Source organism: Plectropomus leopardus, chromosome 15 (genome assembly GCF_008729295.1).
Source record: "Plectropomus leopardus isolate mb chromosome 15, YSFRI_Pleo_2.0, whole genome shotgun sequence".
Taxonomy (NCBI): Eukaryota; Metazoa; Chordata; class Actinopteri; order Perciformes; family Serranidae; genus Plectropomus; species Plectropomus leopardus.
In genome coordinates, this window is record NC_056477.1 from 12,647,545 (window position 1) to 12,662,586 (window position 15,042).

A 15,042-nucleotide genomic window follows, 5' to 3' on the forward strand; every position below is an offset into this window, starting at 1 on the left:
GGCAGTTTTTGCAGTGTACATACACTGCACACTCTGAAGACAGTGTAGGTGGTTGTAGATTTCCAACTCAGCCACATTGTCCCCATCACCCTGAGGGACTCCCCAGTAAGTCATTCCACTCCCTGGGATCCAATATCCCCCAGGACCTAGAGTGGGAGCTTCAGCTCCATCACCAAGAAAACACAATGGAGCATGTTCTTTCTATAACAGCTGAGGAAGCTCAACCTGCCAAAGACAGTGATGGTGTACTTTACACCTCTATCATCGAGTCCATTCTCACCTCCTCCATTACAATCTGGTGCTGCTACTGCTAAGGACAAGGCCAGACTACAGCGCATCATTTGCTCTGCATAGAAGGTGATTGGCTGCAACTTGTTGTGCCACCATAACCTGTATATGCTCTACCCAAGCAGCAACCTCCGAGGCTGAAAAATGAAGCCAACATAGAAGTGCCAAAAACTGCAGCTCCTTAAATTGCCGCTTGAGGCAGGCCCCAGAAGCCAGTCAATCCCCACAGACCTTCATGTTAAAATGCCCAACTTTACGGCACAAATTTAAGTGTTTACAGAGTGGTAGAAAAACAGTTTTTCTCTGTAAAGCTAATGTCCCCTGTCATGACATGACTTAATGACTCATCTGTTTACATTTTTTGAAGCCCTAAAGTTACACAAAATTTAGGGCCGCTTTGAGTGACTGTCTGCTGATAGTGCCCACGATTTGTCGCTCAGATCGACCCCTCTCACCAAAATTAGGTCATTCCTGGCTCAAAAAAAAAGCAAACAAGACAGCGATGGCCGTAACGCAAAACTCGAGGCTCCAAAATGAGTCCACAAATGAATGAGTGGCATCACAGTAGCTAGGTCCATTATTTTTAAAGTCTTTGCTCTTGACCTGGACAAAAATCGCTTTGAAACACTCCCCTGTACCAGGAGGCTGTGGTTCATTAGGATCAAAACTTGTGTTCATACCTTTACTTGGGCAATTGTGCACATTTCTGCAAAAAGTACCACTTCTTAAAACTGCACAGCTCTCATATTCATTCAGATATATTGCACATATTTTATAGTAATTTTTCATATTTGTATTGTAATTTTCTGCTAATTTATATATTTAACTTTCTTCATTTTTGCAATGCTTGCTTTTATTTTTTATTACATTTTCTCCAACTATGTTGATGATATGCACAAAAACACAGAGGCAAATTTCTTGTATGTGAAAACCGACTTGGCAATAAACCAGATTCTGATTCTGACACCTCATTAAACTCCACATTTTCCTATATGCATGTGCCTTGTTTGTGTGTGTGTGTGTGTGTGTGTGTGTGTGTGTGTGTGTGTGATTTGTTGTCAGTGACTCACTTGCAGATTGAGTAGAATAGCCCCGATCCTCATGGCCTCGCTGACTTCCAGGCTGTAGGTAAAGAGAGGGAAGCGTGGGGGGCTCTGGTTGTTGGGAGGCAAAACCTCAATGTATACTGTGGTTATGGAGCTCCTGTCAGAAAAGAAATGCACACATCAGCCCACTGACAGCACCACTTTCTCCTTGACAATCTGTTGAGCCGAACTGAAGTACCTTGCCCACAGCAGAGTAAAACATGTTCATATTATATAATGCCACGTCAAACCTCTAGTGTGGAGTTTTGATTGCAGAAAAGAGAAAAAAAACTCAACAGGTTCTGGTCTCATTTCTTTGAAGTGGGATCTTTATCTGGTTCACAATGGCATCGCAAATGTCTCTTTCGTTTTATTCATGATTTTTTCATGAGTGAAAAATCAGCTTGCTTAAAATCAGCTCACTTGTTCTGAGTTGTTCACAGTGGCACACACAAAAATGGAACTGACTGCATTGATTACTCTTTCATTGTCCGAGAAACCTTTTTTTTCTAAATGTTATAAACGTACATGTGAATGTACTTTCAGATGATCTGACATTTGCAGTAACCTTTTTGTGTATACATTTTGTTATTACATCAACCTGTAGCTTCCTGAACAACAGCTTGTTTGAATCCTGGGCAGTTTAAATATATTTATTTAACTTGCTGAAATCAAAGAGTCAGCCTGTTCCAACACCAACTACAATGTCTTGGAGTTTGAGCTGCTAGTTTTTGCAAAAGGAATTATTTGCTTTTTAATCACAAGATGAAGAGGAGACAATGTATGAAACATATTGTACAAGAATTTCCACAGTGCTAGATGGAACAAGACCATCTGTTTTTTGGCTCACAGCAGCTTGTCAGAAACATTACTTCTCCCTAATTCTACTCAGAGAAAACTTTCCGTGTCATTCAGAAGCAAACTTGTGAATCAGTATGAGCATAAATTGAATTAAATAAGACTTGTAAGAAAACACAAGCTACTAGCTGCTCTGCAACCCCAAGGAGGCACAAAAATGAAACTGACTGAGTTCTGAAACAACTTAGGAACAAATCTGCTCCTTATAAAAAATTAATGAAATGCAGACTGTGTTCAAATGTGTTCAAAGATATCCCTCAAAAGAAGAGAGCAACTGTGCAATACCTTCTCTGGATCTCTGGTGCATTGTCAGAGGCCTTGATAGTCAGCGCATAAGATCTTCCCACAATTAAAGTGACACCAGGTGCCACGGTGATGCGTCCAGTGCGATTACTAATGACGAAGTCTCCCTGGGCTCCAGCCAGTATCTCATAGGTCACCAAACCGTTCAGTCCTTCATCAGCATCTGTCGCTGTTAACTGGGAAAATAGAGGGGAAGAAAGAGTCAGATACACATTATAATTTGTTATTTTTATCTTTACTTTGTAGTTCTACATGGGGAGTTCTGCGCAGCTGCCAGCAACATGCTTAATGAACCAGTCAAGCATGAAATATTTCTCGGTAGGGGGTTGCGACTGACTTCAGTCAAGTTGCCAACCCACAGCAGAATACATTTTGGAGCCCTATTATCAACTAATAGAGACATGACCTTTGTTTTATGTAAAGATAGGAACAAATTTTTGGCATTTAGCTAAAAGTATACAGTGCAATTTTTTTTCTGCTGGCTGCAAAATTCTCACTCCTCATGACTGCAGTTTGGTGACCTTAAAGATCAATGAAGTTTAGATTGGACTAAATTAATTCCATGCGACCTTTCATTTGAAATGGATTTATACAGATGATAAGACAGCTGCAAGATAGAGGGATGCAAGATTATATATATATTTTATATATATATATAATTTGTTAGTCTGTTATCAATTAAGCCGCCACCACTCCCTTCAATCCCATTATTTAGGGCATCCAGCTGCTTGTAATTATGAATCCTCATGGTGTAGTTGGCTTGATATCTTTAAGGCCTTGAAACTTTAATCCAAGCTGCCCAGACCTCCTTTTTCATGCTCCTGACGTCGGAGTAAAAGCTGTAGCATCAAATAAGCAGCAGCATCCTCCAGGGGCCTGCAGCTCTCATAAACGGCTTATAAAAATCGGTTAAGCGGTCATACCAGACACTCAGTGACCCCTGGCCTCATTTCAGGGAGGGCGAAACGGCTGTTTTTTTAAAAGACAGATTAAAGTCGACCTTTTCAGCGTCTGACTTTTTTTTTGGAGAGGCTGTGTCGAGAGGACAGATCAAGCAAAAGACAAAAAGATCATGCTCCGACTACCAAATAAGAGACAATGAAATGATGGAACTCCCAGTAATAATATATACTGGGGTTATAGATTTACGTTTTGAACTCGTGCATGTAAATGTGCATGATTTTACACATGCATCATGCATGTGCATAAATGCTTGCTTTAGTCAGTATTAGTGCATGTAGCATGAGCGTGTATTAAAAAAAAAGAAAATTCTGACCTTTAAAGCCAGAGCTCTAATGAAATCAAGTAAACTCTGCTCCTGATTCATGAATCAAAACATAAAATCCTGTTTTTAAAATCCTTTTCATGTGAGGGAAAGAACTGATAAATGGTAATCTATGATGTCTACCACAATAAATTAACTTCAATCATGATCTGCTGTGTAAAAGGTTTTCCAAGCCTGTGCACTGAGGACAAAGAGAAACATTCTCTCTGACTTGTCTGTCATGACTGCAGATGAGACGGAGGGAACTGTTCCAGGAGTTAACCTGTCAACACAATGCACTGGATTGTTGTGGCTATTCACTTTGAGCAACGAAACGACGTATGTGCGCGTGTGTGTGTGTGTGTGTGCGTGTGTGTGTAAGAGAGATTCTGTGTGATGGGAAAAAAAGACATAAAGCAGAGTGCCGGAGAAAGAGAACAAAGAGAGGGAGAAAGGCAGTTGTTGGACTGATTACCTGCAGGACCGTCTCCCCTGGCTGCATGTCCGTGAAGACTTCAACGCTGTAGGACACCTCAGCAAATGTGGGTGTATTGTCATTGGCATCAATGACCAGGATGTTGACAGTTACTGGGCTGCTCTGCTGGACGCCATCTGATGCCACCATCTGTAAACACAAGAAAACAGAAATACGTATTGTAGCTTTAAAAACTGAAGACTGAAGAGAAGTGACCAAAGTCCATCTGTTGAAATAAGGACACATTTTTTGATTCAAGCTTTTGGGACTGTTTTCCTTTGACAAGACAATGTGTCAAACCTCTACCACAACAATTAAAGGGATACTTTCTTTATGATTAATGTATAACCAGCTTTGTATCAAAACATTAAAACTTATCTCCATCTAACCAGTGTTTAAGAATCCCTCCCCCACTGGCGAAACCCTGAGGGATGATGCAAATGTATGCAAAACTTGTCATCCAGCAGAGTTTTGCTGGCTCTCAGGCTGTTGCTCAAACTACAGGCTGTTCTTTCACAATTTCGTTTTTCTCACCACCTATGTTGCCACCGCAGATGTAAAGACTATGGAACTGCATTAAGAGACAGACCTGCCTGCCTCTCTCTCTCTCTTTCATATAGTAAAAACTAGGCAGTGATGATCAAACATAAATCAAAATTATGTTACTGCACTGCCTATTTCTCTACATATTTTAGTGCCCTGTTTGGCTGTTAAGAAAATAGTTTGTGAATGGGAAGTTGGTGCCATACTGGTTTCTCCCCAATGAAAATGGAGGGTGAAAAAACTGGGAAAAAAAGGTAAAACTTAAAATCACTGATCAAATATAAACCAAGATTCCGTTGCTGCATTGCCTATTTCTTGCCTTAAATGTTTTCAGAAACATGTTTTAGCTTACCGTTTAACTGTAATATGGGAGTGTTTATTGGTCTGGTGTGGTGTAGTGCATTCTGGTAGTTGTAGGTTTTCTACCTCGAGCTAAAGTGCCCTTTTTCTCGGTTATCTCTTGTCACGTAAGACCAATTTCAAAAGTATCTATGTCTATTACTTCATAGACATCCTAATTTTATATTAAGGCTATCTTTACAGCAGTGAAACACGTCTTTTAGCCACTTATGCTCTGCCTTTGCATATGTTCATTTTTCATTCCCTTTAACTTGGAAATGTCTTTAAATAGATGAGAAGAGAGAGCTTGTATAAAGCTTCCCTAAATAACTGTTTGCAAACTGATAAAAGTGTATTTTTATTTGTCCTTGGCATCTTTGATCTCCAGTACATGGCAGGGAAGAAGAACTGTGGCAGCAGCAAGAAATACATGTTTGTGTGAGGGGAAATTGTTTTTGCCCAAAAAATTTGCATTCAGCACTGAAATGGAAATGACGCATCTTGTTGGTTATACTGTACATCAGGAGGGTGCCTTTAGTGTTGGCCAAACATTCACAGTGACGGTGTTGTACAGAGACACATGACAACGTACACGACAGCAGCGGCTCTCTCTCCTATCAAACAGAGTCTCTGTTCTCCAGCCAGCCCCCGAAGAGAGACGCCAGACAATTTTGGGAGCCAAGGGAGAAAACAGATTTGGATTTACTGACTCATCGTAACTGTATGTATAGAAACTCCACGGTTTTACACATGTGCCGACACGTCTCTGCACAAACACAAAACAGATGTAAACGATGTCAGTCCTGCCTCATCCCTCTCTATCTCTCTCACACACACACACAAACAGTGACAACAAAACATAAACATAACAATCCTTGAGGGCTGATATTTATCTGAATTGGATCTATGTACTCTCTCTCCTTCTAGACCAGGATGCGCAGAGTAATTAAAAAATTGATTTGATGCTGGCGTTTCCGCAGAAAAGATTTCACTTAATGACAATCTCTGGAACAACACTGTCGTCAGAAAAACAAAAGCAAAACTTTCAAAGCCTCAGTGTCGTTATCTAATGAGCATTATGTTAACAAGCTTAAAGCAAGAGCTCAGAAAACATTGCATTCACTTGTAATGGTTGATAATATGACCAGTTAAGACTTTTTCTCTCAAAAATGCCACGTCTAGTCTTGCAGAACATTTAGAGTTTAAAAAAAAAAAAAAAAAAAAAATCTCAGTCATTAATTAAACTCATTGTGTTGGCTCTTGTACTGTATTGAACTGGTTGTAGGATCTGGGCACAATGGCAGGTTGTGAAATTTCAGTGCAGATTTTGTACACAAAAATGATATCTCGGGTCACTTTCAATTCTATTAAATACTTTTTACCGCGTGTCTGCACAGCCTACATGATAAGCAGCATCATCAGTTCTCCAGGTGTGTAGGTCACCTGCATTTTGGCAGAGCTCAGACCCTTATACAAAACTGCTGACACTATGTATATAAAATAATATAAAATACACTTAAAGCCTTTAAAACATAGTTCAGGTCACAGTTATACGATAAAATCATACTTGGATTATGAGACAATGGGCCCCTAGGCACCAATATGCAAAATGCTCTGTCAGCTCTTCTATATGGAAGCAAGACTCTTGTATGTCTTTATAGACATTATGCATCCTTTTGTGGTCATTTTGCATCTCTTTTTGGTGGTTTTGTGTCTCATCCTGGTCATTACGTGTTAATTTGAGTGACATTTTTACAGGTGAAGGCAAGGGGGGCCCCTGACACTTTGTAGCCCAGATCCTGTGCCCGGTAGGCAACAAGCACCACTTTTGGATCATGGGGCCAATGAGATTCGGAAAAGGGCTTAAAGGACAGTAATCCGGGACAAGGGGGCATTCATGTTGTCCCACACCTGGGATGCTGTCTTCAAGAAACTGTCGGACAACAGGTGGCGGGCTCGTCCTTTGACGAAACATCTTATGGTAAAAAACACCTTAAATTACTAGTCTGTTGATAAAAAAAAAAAAGAATTAGTAAGTTTCAGTGGAGACTAAATAAACTTTTCCAGACTATTGGTTTGGGAAAATCGATACCCCACCTCAATGGACATTGGACACAATGTCAGACTGAAGATGGAAATGAAGTATAATGAGTTGCCCATTCTTTCTGTCATCCAGCAAGGTAAAACCAGTGGCACAACTCAAGTAGAGTTTCCCTGTATGGGCTGATTCATAACTACCAGCAAAGGGTTGCTAAATTAGTACACGCATTTAAGACCTAAGGAGTGTTTGCTCTTCAGTATACATAAAAGGCTCATTACAAATATATCTACCTCAGAAGCTATCTAGCCCTTAATGTCCTCCTTGAAACATGTTCAACGACAACCACTCCGCTCTTCACAAGGTAGTGAGCATCATCTTTTATTCTGGACAGAAACACTCATGGAGGATGTTTCTGAGAGCATAATGTTCTTGATGACCCTGGATGGAAATTTCTCCTTTACATTCGACACTGAATTCAGAAACCATTCGAAAGAGCTGTACTGAACAGTCACTCCTGGAAAACAGAAGCATGCTCTCAGCCCTCGTTGTTGTGCACAGTCAAAGTGGATCTTGAGCATAAAGGCTTTTTTTTAATTTTCTTTTTAGCATCTATATTCAAAAAACACAATCATCTTTTAAGATCCTCATACTCTGAACAAAAGATAAAACTATTCTGGACATGAATTCAAGCACTAAATTAAGCAAAGCTGTCTACGCATGTCTCCACACACACAATAAACATATTATACCTTCAGAAATATCTGATGTCCCAGCAAACCCCGCAAAACCCAGCTACACATCCGAATCTAAAGTGAAGTGGATCCTCCTTGTTCAAAAACTCGCACTCTCCAGGGAACCATTCCCTCAGAGCTCACTGTTGCTTTGCTGATGCTCTCTAATCCAGAAGAATACCCCTGGATAGATAGAGCTACTGTATTTCCCAAGATGCTGCCATCCATCTGAGCAGCGCAGAAACAAGTCGCTTTGGTAAACCAAGCTGTTGACGCCAGTGTGACAGCATTAAAACAGAAACTAAAAACACCATGAACTAAGTTTAATGAATCACTATGAAGATTAGAAGTAATGAACTTCAGAATCCTAATGGAACATTGAGGGAGCTGCAGAGCACAGTGAGATTGAACCGTCTCGAATGTTAAAAGATTAAAGTACCCACACTATACACTCTTTACATATCTCTTTACAGTAATAGTTTGATATTTTGGGACAAGGCTTGCTTGCTCTCTTGACAAGAGCTTGGTGAGAACTTTGATTTGGATTTGTAACACACTTTGATTTTTACTGTATATTTTACAGAGACAGTAGGATGTGTATCTGAAGTGGCCAAACTGCATCTTAAGAACCAAAAGTGAACATAAAGATTAAACACAAGGAAATTGAGAAACACATAAATCATTTTGACAATACATAGGGGACATATAGAAATGTGCTGAAAATACAGAACACATAAGTACAAAACTAAAACTTCTTTCCAATCACAAGGATTAATGCTCAATTCAATTTTTTTCCAAGGTCAGAACTTTTTGCCTGGGCTGTTAACATTCATGTTTGAAGTGACACATATCTGACATCCTTGTGAATCTCTGCCCTGAAAAACGTCACATCAAACCAAAAACGTCACATGCATAACAACAAACTTCTTGAGATATCATGTTTATGAGAATGGGACAGACTGATTGATGGACGTACGGACAACCTAAAAACATAATAGCTTTGGCCAAAGCTGTCCCTAGCACAGAGGTGTTTGCTTTTAATGAGAATGCAGCATAAGTTACAACACAATATAGTTTCCAGGACACAAAACAAATGGTGAGAAGGAAATAATAGCAAAACTCTAGACCCACAGTTAATATTTCTGATAATACTGGAATCATACAGTCAGTGTAATGAGACTAAAGTAAATAGGTTAGCTCTTTTTCAAGTATTCATCAGTTTTTTATTGTTAGCCAGACTTTTTTATTGTGTTCTGTCCAACCTGCAGCACTTCTCTATTTGACCATGTGTTCTGTATTTACAGCATGCTGTGTCTGTGCTGTCAAATCAACAAATGTGTCCATTAATTTGCTTGTGATTTAATTGAAGTTTTATTTGTAAATGCTGCCTTTACATTGTAAAAACTGGTGAAGATGTGTTATTGGTTTTCGTGTGCTTTGTTTACAAAAATAAGATTTATAGTTTTATAGCTCTATATGGTATGAAGTAGAGTTAACATGGAGGAAAAGTCTTTTTTGTAACTTAGGTCCAATGTGCCTTTGGTTCACTTTTGCATGAAATGTATAAATTCAAGTGAACACACTGTTTAACTTCACTGCTATTTGACCACTGATAAAGGTCATACTGCTCTAAAAGTGTCAGGTCAGCTTTGTATCTGCAAGTGCCTCTTGGTATAGAGCTAACCTGTGACTTCTATTAATATACACAGACTAGGAGATGTAGGTCACAGGGTTTTAGAGCTGTCTTGCAGATAGCCACCGCTGAGTATGAGGCCTACCATGAAAGTATAGGCCATCTGCTTCTCCCGGTCCACAGGTTTGATGAGCTTCAGGTAGCGGATTATCCCAGTTGGGGTCAGGCCGAAGATCGTGGTGTAGTCATCCAGGGTAATCTTCACCATGGGGTCTTTGGTCTTCCAACAGAAAGATATACAAAAAGAAACATGTTACCATGGTGACATGAGTGTTTCATCTTTTTTTCTTTTCCAAGGCCGCAGCTGTGGGGCTGAAAAAACCTATCAAACAGTACATTTTGATCTGCCAAAGAGTTGAAAAAGTAATCGGCTTGCAGGTCTCTCATCTGTCTTCAGAAAACAATGGTGCAGGAGCTGCGGACAGAACCACAAACCAATGTATTTTAACATGATGATACCAATAAAGAAAACAAAAAAGGACATGAATTCTGCTTAAACAATGTACACCCATTATAGCCTTTTCAGGGAAAAATATCGACCACATTAAGCAGTTGATAAAAGAATGGGGTTCACAGCTATTGTTTGGATGTCCAGATGCTAACTAAGCTTGAAAACATTTTCTTAAAAAGAGCCATTAACCAAAGATGTGTCATCACCGCTGAGGCTGGACTTTGTTAACAAATAAACCTTGAGTTCATTGTGGTCCATTGCTGCAAGTCGGCTTCGATTCACGTCCATCAATGAGTCCTCTCAAGAGAATTTGGTAAACATCAGGACTGGGTGGCTTATTGATTTTGTTATCTCTGTTTCCACTCCACTTTGATTTGTTAATCTTCTCCAAAGACAGAGTATAGGGATATTTTGAAAGATGAACTAAAGGTAGTGGTCATTAGTTTTAGCTGTGCGTGTGTGTCACTGTGTTTTCATCAATTCAAACATAAATCTATGCAGTTAGGGTATAATTGAATTTAGAGGTCCAATGTGTAGGATTTAGGGGATATATTAACAGAAATTGGATATAATATGATCTTTAGTGTACAATAACATTAAAATAAGAAATGCTGAGTTTTCATTACCTTGGAATGAGCAATTTATCTATATAGAGAGCAGGTGCTTGTCTGCAGAGATTGCTATGTTACACTACCATGTTTCTATAGTAGCCAAGATTAAACAAATCAAACACTGACTCAAGATAGGGCCATTCACATTATGCATCAGCCACTGTAGTTAGAAGCTCCAATGGAAAACTCTCCTAGTTAAAACTCCCAAATGTCTGCATCTTAAGTTGTCATTGAGAAATAAAGTTAACACAAATTAACTAATGTCCTATTCCTGATATGCTAAAAAGTGTTAGAGAAACAAAGTTTTTTAACGTGAACCTACTTCATTCAGTGTTTTTACCAGTGTAAATAATCATTTATTTTGGAGATGAAGAGATCTCTGCTAATAATTTGGCTCCCAGTAAAAACATCCTGATCAAAGGACACTGCAGTGGGAGAAGTTTCAGCTGGTTACAATCTGCAGTCCCCACCACCAGATGCCACTAATCCCCCTAAATTCTCCATACTGCCCCTTTAAATCGTTCTCCACTGTGGTTGGTGAACAAACACACACAGACATGCAAACACAGAATCACACAGTTTGCTAAATGTGTCAGACAAATATGTCAAAACACCCCTTTCAACCAACTACAAACACATGACAATGAATTCATAAAACAAATATAAAAGTCTTTTGAAAAAGCAAAGTTTGGTATATTCAAAGAGAATAATTGCGTAAGTTTAGACTGACTGCAGAAACCACAGCAAAAACACCCATCTGCGTATAAAAAAGAAAAAAAATGCAGCACAGCAAAACACTCCAAACACACAATCCCAGCAGGATACAAAAATCAGTCAGCTAGATTAATCTACACACACCTGTCATTACTGGAGACCTGCGTAGCATTTAATTCACCATTTATGAAATTTTGAAATAACAGAAAACATATAATTTCTGCTGTTGCAAACAGACAGAAAAGCTCGCAAATTGCTGTTTAGGATGTCTCCAGCAGTGATGAGTGCTTTCAGTTTGTTTTCACTGCAAAGTGATGCATGAATTAACAGTAGGGATGTCCCAAGTCGATTTGCAGAGTAGGGATCAAGCTGATCAAGGGTTTTATTTAATAGATGAGTATTGGCAATATAAAGCCTTTCCACTTCTGATCCTTTGTTTATTGTAACTTATTGCACTCCAGGTACGACAAGCTGTCAGAGCCACCCCATTGCAATATGTACAAAACACTGGCACCAAAAATAAACAGCAGACGTCAGTTTCAATTAATAATATCCACACTGACATTGTGCCAGAGCGAGCAAAGTGAGTTCTTTACACCAAACAAAACAAAACAAATGCGTTTAACCTTCAGCATTTTGTTTTAAGTGGAGATGAAGAGAAGTTCCTGTCAAAACTTTCCTGCCTCAACAGCCTCTCACCAACACTTTTCTCTGCAAAGATATTATACAAAAACACTCCAGGATGCTATACGTTAAATATTGTAAGAACCCAATTAAAGCTGTGATGCAGGTTTAATGCAGAGCTGTTAAGCAGTCAAATCCCTTAATTGAATTGGCTTTACTGATATAACTGGAGGCCGACACTAAGCTATTAAGTGCGCACAGTGCAGCTGTATTATGCAGGAAAACATAAATATTGGATTAATCTCTGTATCAAAAGATACGCAATATTCAAAGGACTCACACTGCAGATCTGGAAAAAAAACTCAACCGGGACATCCCTATTATGTGTGTATGTGTGTGCCACTGCATCTAAAAGCAACCCCTTTACCTACAGGTGTATCACCAGGAGCCAGCTACAACAAGGGAGAAAAATACAGCAGAAAAATGACTCATGTGTTTTATGAGTACACAATGCAAAGGAATGAACAAACTTGGACCTCTAATCAATATTTAATGAATACGCTGTGTGTTTGTGTGCACACATGCATGGGTGGACATGTTTAACGTGTAGGCAACAGTGAGCACAGCCTGATAAAGGCACTTTTTTTCTACCTCCTCAATGTCATTATCCAGAGCGATGATTCCCAGGGGGGCAGTGAGGTTGGCACTGGCTGAGATAGTCGTACCCACAGGGGAGGACTCACTCACATAGCCCTGATAGGTGGCAAACTGGAAATACGGTGCCTGGTTGTTCTCGTCCAGGATTTCGATAATGAGGTCAGCATAGGCTGGAAGGGGGTGACCATTGTCCTGTTCAGCCTAAAATTAAAAGAAAAAAGAATTAGAGAGCAAGAAGGTCAGTGTCTCAAATATTCAGCCTTAAAGGAAGTCTACATTTTCTATAAAACACTGATAACTTGTCTGCTGGAAATTTATTAAGAAGTTCTAATAATGAGTCTGATGATGAAAGTAACACACTCAAGAGTAATGCCGTCCCGACGCTTATGCAGGGGCAGTGACAGAAAGGCTTAATTTCTCTGAGTGTCATTTCAATTACAAAAAGCTACATTGACTAAATTTAATCAGGGGTCCACTTAGGATTAGGCCTTAGTAATTACCAGAGCACTTAACGCAAATACCATCATTTGTCGGGGAGAGGCAGTAATTAGTGGCTCTTGCTACTCTGTCCAATGGGTGACCAATGATAGAAGGAGGCTCAATGGAAATATGACTCGCTAAGTCGGTGCCAGAATTAACCAATGAACTAGCAAACGAGGCTGCTAGAACTTGTTTCCAGTGTGGTCTGTCTCCATGAGCAAACTGAACTGAGCTGAACCCTGTGCATCTCTGTACGGGGTCTCTGTTTTGCCTGAAAGCTCAAGTGAACCATCGCAACAGTCTGATATGACAAAATCCAACTTGACAACCTCTTCATCTCTTTGGCATGTTTATATCTTTCTCCAAAAACTGACATGCAGGACCGAGCCAAGAAACGCACCTCATTTAAATGTCACTTTGCATGTTGGGATAAATGGTGAGGTTCAAATTGCTGAATCAGGTAGCAGTCAGTACTTGATAAAACCAACAGTATTCTCCAAAAGTAGAACTAACACCTTGCAGTTCTACGCCTCCACGACAAGTTAGTTTCATGAAAAGTATTGAATCAGTTCATCGTTGAGTCCAAGTAGATGTTTGTGCAAAATTTGAAGAAATTCCCTCAAGGCCTTTTGGAGATATCACATTCACAAGAATGGGAAGGATATACAGACGGACGGGCAACCTGAAGACATAATGCCTCCGGCCAAGGCTATTGCCGGCACGAGGGCATAAAAATCCTACTACATTAAATATTCCAAAATACTAGAGCATGCAGTGTAATTGGACACAATAAATGTTACAATACAGCTTACACAGAAAATCCCAGACTTGTACATTCCCCTAAAAATGCATGAGTGAAATGTTGACTCACCTTCATCCAAACCCAGTTTGTATTTGTGTCACGTACAGTGGAACAGGTACCAAACTGTATCGCACGATCACCAGAATGTAAACATTCCTTCCCCTTCATTTCCGCACAGTCGGCGGGTGACACGACTGCTAAAGTAGCACAGTGCACTACCACAAACCAAAATGTGTGTTGTCCCAGCTATTCAAACTGTACAAAAACCTACAGAGGCTGCACTTTAACCCCAAATGTGACACCTGCCCTGCCAGAAAAAAACAAATATATTGTGGTCTAGGCAGACTGTCACTACAAGGACATATGTCACTATTGGCTCCCACACTGTGAAGCCTCAGAAACATTAAGGCTTTAAAAATACAGATGGAGAGGAGGAGTGAGGCGACATCAGTTTAAGCCATGACCTGGAACTAATTCCGCACATTAGCTCAATTTCACTGGGCTTGTGTTTCAGAGTGCCAATTGCAACAGAGGAATAAAGTTCCTCTGCTAAATGGTAAAGTGCAGCAGCCAAAGAAATGTGTTTTTTTGATTATTGGCTTGTGTTTATTCCCCATAATAATAATAATAATAATAATAATAATAATAATTTTAAAAATCCTGTTTAAAATTTAAGCAGTTTTTGCACATCAAGTTGAGTTTCAATCCATTTCATGTTTTTTTATTGGCATTACCAAATTAGGCGGACTATCTTTCTCAAACATCTTCTACCTTTTCCCTTATCTGAGTGATAATAAAGAACACCCACACCACGCTGACCCAAAGATCCAATCTGCTCACAGAAAACACCCGAGGGAAAAGTGCTGTCATTGACAGACAAAGTGTGTGTGCCTGGATGCTCTCCTCTTCTCTCGACATTTACACACACACATTTTTGTCTGAGAGAGAAAAGACGGGGTGTAGGATTACAGTGTTCCCTGGTGATTTCGCTCTTTAGCGATGTTCCTATTTCTGGGAGGCAGTGCTAAATGACCTGTGCTTCAGTGCTACAACACACACATGCCTACAGGAGATTTACTACTA

At 39.7% G+C, this 15,042-nt stretch overlaps 1 protein-coding gene across 1 annotated transcript in view; it reads right to left on the reverse strand.

Annotated features, from left to right (window-relative positions):
* The window catches only part of LOC121954395 (protocadherin-15-like), a 254,356-nt gene that overhangs the window by 103,764 nt on the left and 135,550 nt on the right, over positions 1–15,042 (reverse strand). The window contains exons 12-17 of the mRNA XM_042501870.1: positions 12,672–12,878; positions 12,452–12,472; positions 9,706–9,840; positions 4,274–4,423; positions 2,517–2,710; positions 1,359–1,491 (exon numbers count right to left, since the gene is read on the reverse strand). Of these exons, the coding sequence (XP_042357804.1) occupies positions 1,359–1,491; positions 2,517–2,710; positions 4,274–4,423; positions 9,706–9,840; positions 12,452–12,472; positions 12,672–12,878 (840 nt within the window). The remainder of the gene's footprint in view (positions 1–1,358; positions 1,492–2,516; positions 2,711–4,273; positions 4,424–9,705; positions 9,841–12,451; positions 12,473–12,671; positions 12,879–15,042) is intronic.